We start from the raw sequence: 11,161 nt of genomic DNA on the forward strand, positions 1-11,161 counted from the left end.
TAGAATCTTTTAGATATAAATATGCATGAGACGTAAAGGTTGCCTTTGAGAAGCTCTCAATCCTGTGGGGGCAGGTATGGCAAATGGACTGTCACTTGAGAGGTGCTGACAGTGCCATAATGAAATGCAGGCATGGGGCTTTGGCAGGTATATAATTCTGACCGTGGCAGTAATAAGAGATAATTTCACATGTTACTAAATTTAATTCAGACGTTGTTCTACAATATTGGGCAAATCAGTTTTTTCTGTGATGTGATCGTCACCCTGGTGTTCATTATTTCTGCATTTTCCCTTTTAGAGACGCCCAAGCAGATGGCCTGCGATGAAGTTTCGAAGAGGTTCTGGCCATCCTGCCTATGCTGAAGTTGAACCAGTGGGCGAGAAGGAAGGTTTTATTGTATCAGAGCAGTGCTAAGTTTTCTGGAACAGAACAGCACCAGTGCTGGCTTACAGGTGTTAAGACTAAAATTTGCCTATACCTTTAAGACGAACACACGCACGCGCACACACAAACAAACACACACACACACATACCTAGATACACGCGCGCGCACACGCACGCAAAAGAGCCCTAAGCTGCTGTAGCCTGAAGGAGACAAGATTTCTGGACAAGGCCAGCCCAGAAAGGGTAAAAGAAAAATTAACACTTATACAAGATACCATTTACCACTGAACGTAGAATTCCGCAGTGGGATGGCGTCTGTAGTTCACTCAGAACATCTCCGGTGGACTTATCAGAATTATGACAAGATTACAATGCTATCGGCTTAGGTGCAGGGTTGCAAAGGGATGGAAAAAAAATAATCGTAACAAAGCTTTAGTTCATAAGGGATCTATACCTCTGGTTCAAATATACTTCTCTGATGTCTCAAAGACAACTGTGTTCCAAAGCCTGAACCCTTTTCACCCAGAAGGGTGATGATGTTGAATGTTTCAAGATAGCTATGAAAAGTAGCTCATGCAGGAGCAAAAACCAACACAAAAGGTGGGGTTTCCTATGCTATCACCGGATGTGTGGCCAAAGGGTTTTGTTTTTCTGGTCTAGATCCACCTGTCCCAACAAGTTCATTACTTTATAGGACGAATCTTTTATCTGCACGGGAGGTGTAAACGATGCCTCCCTCTTCCCACAGTTGCTGTTCCTGGTTAATGCCCTTTCTATGAACGGTGACGGAATTTCCAAGCTTTTGGCTAAGGAGGAGGAAAGGGGGAGTGGCAAAGGAGGCTCTGGGTTCTGCCCCCCGCAGAATAAAACTTCTGATCAGTTTTGTGAAGCGTTGTCTCCATTTCCCAGCGGTGAAGTCCTATGAAGCCACAGTTGCTCTTGGCTGAAGGAAACGAAAAGATGGACAGTTCCTTAATCGTTTTTGAAGCAAAAATGTTAAGGGGTTCGAAACATAGGGGTATTTTTTTAACTTTCTGCCATTTCAGTACTAAAGGCCCATTTCATTTGTCTGTCCCCGGCTAAGAAGCCAGTCAAGTCAGCACATCCCTGGCGACAAAAAGAACGAAAGGACCCTGCTGAACCATACAGTAATTTTCTTTAAAGCACATAGTAGTTACATAAATATATATATAAATATATTTTTGTTTATAACTAACACAAGGCAGGCTCTTGTGACTCTTAAGAGTGCATTTGGTCATCAAGACAGCAAATGCAAGGTGCATTACTGCATACTTCCATAGAGTTGTAAAATAATCCTTAATATTAGAATATTTTTATGTCACTTAGCAAAGGTGGTTCAATTAGCTGCAGCGCCAATCATTTTCCTGCCTATTTGAGCCACCCTTTCATTCATGCCAACCCCTCTCCCCTCCCCCGGCTGAATAAAGCCGATGTCAGAAGCTCCTCAGGGGAGCTGTCATTTGCCCTGTAATCACAATCCAGGTTTCGAAATTTCCCCCTGAACCAAGAAAGAAAAGTCATCCCTTCAAAGAGGAAAGTGGTTAATATATATACTGAGCTCCTAAAGTTTAAAATTCAGGTACTGCGTGTACAATTTCATCAACATCTCGACCCATGAAACTCACATCCTGTGCCAAGAAGCTGTTGGTTCTCGTAGGCTACAGTGTTTACCATTTGCAGATTCGGGTAGCAAGCAGCAGAGATCTCTTAAACAGCACTTTACAAACAGCATAGCATCTGTACACATTGTCTACATTGAATGACATCAGTCTACTAACAGAGTATCCTATTTATCTTCATAAATGTCCAATGTAAACTAGTGCCATTTTCCATCACATATATTATGCTTTACATTTTTAAGTACCTGATGAGGGTAGTAATTTTTTTCCTAACCTACTTAGTTAATAATTGACAAGCAAGGTGATTGAAGGATGTGATGACAATCTCTCTGCTGTAGCTTCATTCAGTTTATATGAAATATCCCAACTTGTTTCTTGTGGAGTAGGTTTGATCAAGTAGCGATAACCAAGTGACTTGCCAATGTAACTGGTGCAACTGGTATTCTACAAAGACATAAGGGACACATAGACGATTCCTTTTAGGATAAGATGACTCTTCTTTCACTAGCTTTTGTGGTGGGTGTGGCTTCTGATAGCCGTGGGTTGACAGTTATATATAAATCCTGCGTCTATAACCAACTCCTTACACAATTCTTTGAAATAGTAATATGATCTTCATACCCTCCCATCTTCTCTTGCTGATTCAAAAGAATTGGCAATTTGTAGAAAAGCATAAAACTCTCTGAATTGTTCAGTGAACTAAAGCACCAAGTAATAGGGACAACTTTTTGGAAGTAAAAAGGCTGATGGAGTGTGGGAAAACTTCCTAACAGAATTGGGAGTTAGAGGTGGCGAGACATTACTGTGTATATGGATCTTTTAGTGGTAAAGGGGAAGGCTAGCCCAATCTTTTTTTCATGAAACTTTCATTCTATTTTATATATCTGTTTTGTATATCTTGGTGCCCATTTACTACAAAGGAAGAGGAGACACACAGAGTTTCTGGAAATTCAAAATAGTTGCTGATGCTTTGAACTTTACCTATATTAAAGGACTCACCTTTAATATAAAGGTCACACCTGTATGTTACTTAATATACGATGGACATAATAAAGAATAACAATAACAATTTTAAAAATTATGAAGAGCAAAGGAACACATACAAACTTCTGGAGAAATCAAGTAAATGGTGCTACAGAGGAAGTTAGTTATTTCATCTTAATTATTTGTAAAAGTAATAATCATTAAATTAAAGTATTAAAAGACAAGAAAAATATCTTAAGCCAACCAGATAGCAGTGACCACAATGTTGGTTGGTTTATGAAGGGTTTGGACTTCAAGCAAATAGAAAACTAAAGATAAATGATAACATACAATTTACCCCAATTATCATTTTAGTTTGAGATACCTAGGACATTTGCTAATCTGTCACATGTAGCTTCTAGAGCTATGCTTTCCAATATTATATCCACTAGCCAGATCTGGCTACTTAAATTAATTAACATTAAATAAAACTTTAGTCACACTAGCCACATTCGGGTGCTCAGTAGCCACATGTGGCTGTGGCTGCCATATCAGACAACGCAGAACATTCCTATCATCACAGAAAATTCTATCACCCAGTGCTGTAGAGTTCTTTCCTTTCAATTCCCCTTCCTTGAAGAAAAAAGAGGAGGAGGAAAAAGAGAAGGTTTTGTAGTTCTTGGCCATATCTAAGCATTTTGATTGCAGGCAGGCATCCTGAGGTAGTGAAAAAAATACCAGCTGACCTAGCTTTGAGTCTCCACGATGTTATTTTGGGAAAATCACTTTTACCTCAATGAGTCTCAATTTGGAAAAATAAAAATATTTTTGTCCCGTCTTCCTTGCAAGATGATGATTATGCAGATTGACTCAATGTATAGATGTACAGACTTTTAAAACCTTACGTCAGTGTAATCCAGATAATGCACAGCCGTTGGTCTAGAACCAGCATTTGCATTTAGAGGAAGAAAAGTCCATCCATCCACAGAGCACTCAGAGACAATCAGATCGATACACTTCTTGAGAAAATGCCAAAGGAGAATACATTCAAAGCACCCAGCAAAATTACTTAAATTCCTTCTCTCCCATCATAATATTTTCTCAATATTTCCTCTGCGTGACCCTCCCTATGTGCATCCTTCAACTGGCTTAGTTCTTTATTATGTAGAGTCACTTAGCCACTCTAGTTCCTTCTGATTTCTCAGTTTATTCTGCACGGCAAAGGGAAGCCTAGGAGCTGACCAGCAGGCTTCTCTTTAGAAAGAAATACCCCAAACACAAATAACTTCAAATATTTACTTTATCCCTGTGACACAAATGTAAGGGGCTATCACAATTAAAATGTAACTATGTGGAACTTAATTCTAAACGTAAAAATTTGCAAATGCAGATTATATAAAAGGAATATTAATTATTTTAAATGAAATTATGCTAATATGCAGCTAGTATATATTCCTAGTATAATTTGTTAAGTTTGGGGCAAAAAAAATTATTTCCTCATTCTGAAAGAGTATGAATTCGGTGATGCCCCTAGGGTCTGTTGTCCATTTGAGAAAAGTTTTGTTAGAAGCCACGCTTGGGTTCAAGACGCTTTCATTCCATGATAAGAAGTGAATATTTAAATAAGCCCAACTGAAAAATAGGTCCCATGTTTATGGTTTCTTCCTCCTGTGAAATGTTATTTTGTTTTTTATTCCTTCAGGCATTTCTCAGATGTTTTATTATGGTGCGCTTTACTAATTCCAAAAGATCGCTCTTGCTTTTTCTTTTCCACCCACCTTTTGGCTTCAGCATCCATATACTAGAATCCTGGGAGGTCATCTAACTCAACGTCTTCGTGTCACAGATCAGAAAATTGAAGCCTAGAGAGATAAAGTAATTTTCCCAGTGTCAGAACAGATTCTTGAACTTGAAATTCCTGTTGGGTTATCTTTGTTCCAATTCTCCTTGCCTGCCCCCCTGTGTCAGCCAACCAAGAAGCTCAGAAGGCACGGTCCATCTAAAAGCCAGCTTTATTTGCTATATTGACTATCTGCTCTGTTCTATAATATGGAACAGTGGACCAATCTTGCTCTATGATGCTGCCCTAAGAATGATGCCATTTTTATAACAACCAGTGATTTTAAATTCTGGCTGTTACAGGGTCTTTATTTGGTTTTTCACGTTCCGTGCCACCACTGTGGCCATCTAAGTTAACGATACTGTTTCTCTTTTGCCATTTATAATTTTTCTGCCTTTATTTCATTTCTTCTCAAATGTACCTGAAAACAAGTACTCTTCATAGCAGATTTTCTTACCGTATATATAACCACAGTCTTTATTTGCTTATTAAACTATCTGAACTTTTTTGCCCTAAAGTTTTTTAAGCAAATATTGTGAGGTATAAGATATTACCTATCACACATCTACTCGTGTTACATTGTGTTTGTAAAGCACTTTAAATTTTACCAAGCACTTTGATTCATCTCTTTATTTGTTCATTTATTCAACCACTCAATCAACTTAAATATTTTTTGAGCACCTAAAGGAACCAAATCCCCGTGCTAGATTTTATGATCTATAGTAATAAACACAAATAGCGAAAGATCAACCATGTCCACGGACAGCTGGAATATGGTAAAATCCTCAAACACAGTTTGGCAAGTAGAATTAATATTACTCTATCCAATTTCCAATTCCAATCGTCTGTTCTACTTCCACAAGGAACTGTCAGGTCTTTGCCTAAATAATGTTTCTGAAACATGATGCATCATAGCACATCTGTGCTGTTTGCTCTATTTCAAATTATCTGGGTTTTTTTTTTTTTTTTTTCATTGATGAGCAGAAAAGTTACTCATACAAAGTTGTTCCAGACTCAGAAAGACTTTCCTGGCCGCTTGAATTCTTTCTGACCAGATGTAATAGTTCACTTTCTTGCACCAGAAAGTTTCTATTGCAACTTTCTGAGTTATCAATGCCATAGTTTTAAGGTATTCCATAAGCACCAGTGTCTGAAAGAAGCATTTGCACTTTAAGTGTGTGTGGTTGTTTGTCACTTATTAGACTGCTCAGGTTTCCTCAGTCTCAGCACTATTGACATTTTGGGGCTCCTTACTCGTTGTGGGGGGAGGGTGGTCCCATGTATCGCAGGGTGTTTGGCATTTCCAGGGCTTCTGTTGACTATATGCCAGGAGCTCACACTCACACACATACACACCCCAGTTGTGACACTCCAGACATTGCCAAATGCCCCCTGGGGTGGGATGGGAAAATCTACTGGATTATCTGGTGAGCAAAATATAGCAGGAGAAAACTTAATCTCGATCAGAGGTAGCATTTGTTTACAATAAGATTTGGAATCACAAACTCTGCGTTAGAAGGGACTTTAAACGTCACGAATTCAGCCACAACCCAACATCATCCTTACCTCTTTCTCCATCTCTCGGCATTTCAAATTTATTGAGAGAAGATCAGAAGGTCGGCGATCTCTGGAAACTTGGGAATTGACGTTTTCATAGCTAGAGATAAGGCTGTTTGGGAATTGCGTTCGCGGCTGTGATAGCTGCTGCATGACTTTTGCCTCAGTTTGGGGCGCTCGGCGTCACACAACTTGAGTATCTCAGAGACTCGGAGTTTTCCTTCAGCCACTTCACACATCTACAGATCTTGTTCCTTTGTCTTTGCCTTCAAAATGTGCAGAGAAGTTGAAGTTTGGTGCTTCTCGTTTTAAGGTATCTGGATGAGCTTTCTATTTCTGATACTGATTTTTTTCTTTTAATTGTCCTTCTGTGGGCAGGGGGGAACATTTGACTGTTCCAAGTAATAAAAAAAATTGGAGTTCTCAGAGTTGAAATGTTTAAATCTATCAAGCCAAAGTTCCTGCTGGTTCGATGTGCCTTATGTCAGTTTTCCTGTGGGGTAGGGTTTCCTGTGGATAACGCTTAATCCCATCCATTTGTACTTGTGTCTAGTCTGCACCAATTAAACGACTTGGTGAAGTTATACAAAGACAGCCCCTTAAGAATATTCCCATAAATTACAGCAAAACCCCAACTGGAATATCAGGTTTCTTTTTATTTGCTAAAAGACCAACCCAGACTTTGAAAGCATTTGCAATCATTGACCACAAGTTCTAGTATGGATACACAATTGAAAGCCTTGATTATGAAGTCTAAGGGTATAGAATATTGACAAGCACACCCAGAGTGAGCTCTAATAAGACAATCATGGAAATCAGAAAATCATAACCTAGGAGACCCTCAAGTCTGTGTGTAATTTTCTACTCTTCTACTGGCATATCAGACAGTTTGGAGTTACTTAATGTTTTGATTAAGGTGGCCTTCTGATTTCCACTTAAATTGTAATATAATTGCCTAATTATTGCCTCACATAACTTTTAAACTGTCTAGTGCCCACTGCTCTCACAATGATTATTGCAGAGAAGTAAGATGGTAATTATGAAGGCAAAATTACATGGTTTGTTGAATCAGTTCTCCTTAGAAGTTCATGGAATATATCATCATCACTTCTCAGTGTTAATTATTGTTGATTTTCAGATCGCTGTCCACATTGAACGATTCTATTACTTTACATCCAGATTAAAAGGCTAGAAAAATATTAATGCAAATTCCATGCTGATACTCATCTTTTTCTAATTTCTAAGATTTATTAACATTTGAGAAATACTAAAAAAAAAAAAATCCTCTCATGGAATACAGTAAAAAAAAGTAATTTGATGTGGCAGATAGTGATGTGTCAATTTTTAAAAACTCCCTCTTCTCCCTAGCATTACAAAAAAATGCATATTCATATCACTTACTCATCATGCAGCTATAAACCTTCTGTGCCTATGAAATAGATACATAGCATGAAACTAATCTTAGACATTTGCTATGTGGGGAGCGATAAAAACATAAGAGCGAGTGGATGGGGATGATTCACAGAAAAAAATAAACATCAAGATAGGCTATGAAGCAGAGTTTTCATCTTTTTCAGATCAATGTGCAAATATTTAGTGAGGCTCAGCTCAGTTTTAGGTCATTCAGACACTGGGACAGATCCCGCAAGTTATGCTGAAAACATGTGACATAACAGTAAAGGATGTCCCCAGTTAATCGAAAATTCAACCATCGTCCACCTGTACCTCTGCTGTGGCACCAAACTAAAATCACTGAGGCCTTTGTTGCAGAGAATTCGGTTACTTATGGTCAGGTAATGACCAAAGAAGAGACTTTCCATTTATCTCACTGTGACTTACAAGGCACGTCCCTTTGGTTCCCTTACCTCAGAGATCATGAGAGAGCCACCCACACACAGGCAACAAAATACAATAAAAATAAAAGTGATTTTTCCGAGGACAGGATAAGAAAGGGCACTTTCAGCTGTGGACCCATAGCTAGATCTCTGTGAAGTTTGACCATCTCGAGACCCAGACTCAAAGACTATTGTCTAGACATTGCTGTCAGTCAAGTCCAAGCGACCGTTTTACAAGCGTTTGAACAAAAACAGACTCAGATTGTCATATTTGTCGGAGGGCAATAAAAACTCAAAGTAAGTGTCCTCCACCAGGCTGCTCTGAAAATCGCGTTAAGTGAAGTCAGATCTTCCCTTGCTAAGAAATGAGAAAATCATCTTAGGGAAGCGAATTAAGTTTCTTTAGACACAGACACTGTGTATAGTATAACTCGATCTCGGGGCCTAGCCGAGAGCGGGCGGGGGAGTCTTTTCATAGGTTGGTCAAAACAAATCTCTTATTTGCCTCATTTGAGACATTTGGACAGTGCCTGGGAAGTACATTATTTTCAGGGGGAAAAAAAGACGGCCTTTTTTGCATGCCAGCCGGGATCATGGGAACATCCAACGCCAGGAATTTACTCCTGTTTCCGGTAATTCTGCTTGCAGTAATTTGAAATGAAATGTTGACATGGGAAAGGAGTTGGGCCGTCTGTGTTTTATGCCAGTTGCACCAGCGCAGAGAGTATTTGTAAATGCATTTCAAAGCAGATGTAATCGTACCCATTGTCAGAGTCACAAAGCTTAGCGTGGCACTGCTGAAAGCGAACGCTGCGGGGAAAGCTGGCCCTCCAAATCCGGTCGACGTGGAACAAGAGGGCAGCCCGCGTGGGTGAGCACAGCACACTGCAAGTTTGTTTCTCCCCGTTTCCCGGAGGCCTGTCCATCAAATCAAGGATGCATCTTTCAGGTGAAGGTTAATTTTGCAGAGGTTTTTCAAAACTTCCATTTAATACAAGGCTTGGGAAACTGAGCCTTTAGCAATGACTGCAGTCCTCTGAGCATCGTTTCTATGTCCTTTGCCACATCAGCGAGACATTCCCAGGCCGCGTTCTTTCATGATAAAATAACGTGGGCATTCTCCGTGATGACCTCACGCTTGCCGTACCCGAACCTGCGAGTGTAAAAATGATTGTATCTGAATTTGCACTAATGGTGTCTGATAGCAGAAGAGGTGTGATCCATATTGAAATCCACTGTTTAAATTCAATAATTCAGATGCTCCATACTTCTGCAAGCTTCTTGATTACTTTCGCTGTAAGAATAATTATCTAAGTTTGAATGTATTTCCTTACAGCCCATTCGTTTGCTGCCTATCTTTTACCTGGATATCATTATGTTTGCAATAAGTCACTAAAGCTTTCCTCACACATCTTCTTAAACCAAGTTTTTCTGCAGTTCTTCTGGTTCTGCTTCCAGTCTGTGGGAAATCTTTTTTTTTTTTTCCCTAGGAATAATTTTGTAAGAAAGCCAGTGTATCGACTGCCACCATGACACAATTCATCTTTAAAGGTCTGGAAGTGAGTGGTGACCAAATGTTACCTGTGTTCTCTCTGTTGAATGCTATTTTCAGAATTAAATCGCAGTTTTTCCACTTTCAATGCAGTCAACAAATTTGGGGGTTTTAGGAGGGGGAGAAGGGAGCAATTTGTGTAATACTGCTGTCATATTTGACTACGTATTAAAAACAATAAATGATCATTTTCTTTAATTTCTTAAATATGCTTACTTTCATTTTTCAACATAGTTTTCTTTTCTGTAATTAGTTTTCAAAACATTTTAACCTCTTGTGGGAGAAAATTAGTGAAGAGTCCAGAGCCACAGTCTAACGATGCCATAGAAAATCCTTTTGCTTCTAAATCTTCCCTGGTGTGGGGACCGATACCAACTAGAGTGAACTGTAGAAAATGAAGCACCTAGCATGTCATAGATACAACTGGGTAGAGACTCAGTCCCTGCCCAAAACTCCCAGAGCCCAAATATTGAGTTCTAGATGAGAGACGTGGGTTTTTAGCTGCCATCTTGAATCCTAGTACTGGAATAAGTCAGGTTGTTTCAGTTCAGTTCTTGCCACTGTCACTGGTCTCGGCTTATGAATCCCAGTGACTTTCCAAGCGAGTTACTGAAGTTTCTCCGTTATTCCATCCCCTTTTCCCAAACTGGAAATGATCGTACCTATTGCTCAGGGGTTTTGGGGGCATGTGCCTCAGCTAATCTACGTAGACTCTCTGAAGTGATGTGTTTTGAATTCCAAACGTTCTCTCCCTGTCTCTTCACCCACCACTTTTGGGTCTAATAACATCGACTTTTAATAACATCGACTACACACAGGCCTGGACCCAGGACCAGGAAGCAGGTGCCTCAGCTATGGGAATTCCACTCAATGGTTAAGCAAGCGCTCTGTGCAACTCAACACTGATTTTTCAGATCTGACCTCTGCATGGATCTTTTGGACTGTATAGATTAAACTTTGATATCATGGAGTAAATTCAGAACTACAATTTTAAACGGCGTGAATTGTCTTTAGGATGCCAAATTGCGAATGCAAATCTTGCAACTTTCCCTAACAACAGAAAGACATTAAGGCCGGTGCTTTGAAAAATCATTTAATGTGTGCCATTTCTTTACATAATGCAGTGCAAATGTTAAAGAAAAAAAAAAGCTAATGACAGTCATACAACTTTTAAATGAGCTGTAGACGTATCTTATGAATCGAGACCACGTCCTCTCCTCACAGGTCCCCCAATCCAAACCACTCTTTCCAGAATCAGAACCTTTTGACAGGCAGCTGGGAATGTCATCCTCTCAGTTTATTTCGACAAATATTTATTAAGTGTCTCACCTGTGCTGTGCAGTGTGCGTGACTCCAAATCTACAAGAACAAAAAAGACAAGGTCCCTGT

The 11,161-nt window shown here is 39.5% G+C and overlaps 1 protein-coding gene across 3 annotated transcripts in view; it reads left to right on the plus strand.

The window, feature by feature from the left end:
- Window positions 1-9,979, plus strand: part of PLXDC2 (plexin domain containing 2) — a 373,661-nt gene extending 363,682 nt beyond the window's left edge. The window contains exons 13-14 of one of the 3 annotated variants that reach the window (XM_039877519.1): window positions 299-453; window positions 9,711-9,979. In XM_039877519.1, the coding sequence (XP_039733453.1) occupies window positions 299-415 (117 nt within the window). In that variant the 3' untranslated portion in view covers window positions 416-453; window positions 9,711-9,979. Of the gene's footprint in view, window positions 1-298; window positions 6,814-9,710 lie in introns of those variants that run through there. The other 2 variants (XM_039877520.1, XM_039877518.1) reach the window with 2 other exon arrangements.
- Window positions 9,980-11,161: the final 1,182 nt, after the last annotated feature.

Source organism: Pteropus medius, unplaced genomic scaffold, assembly GCF_902729225.1.
Source record: "Pteropus medius unplaced genomic scaffold, Ma_sr-lr_union100, whole genome shotgun sequence".
NCBI classification, from domain to species: domain Eukaryota; kingdom Metazoa; phylum Chordata; class Mammalia; order Chiroptera; family Pteropodidae; genus Pteropus; species Pteropus medius.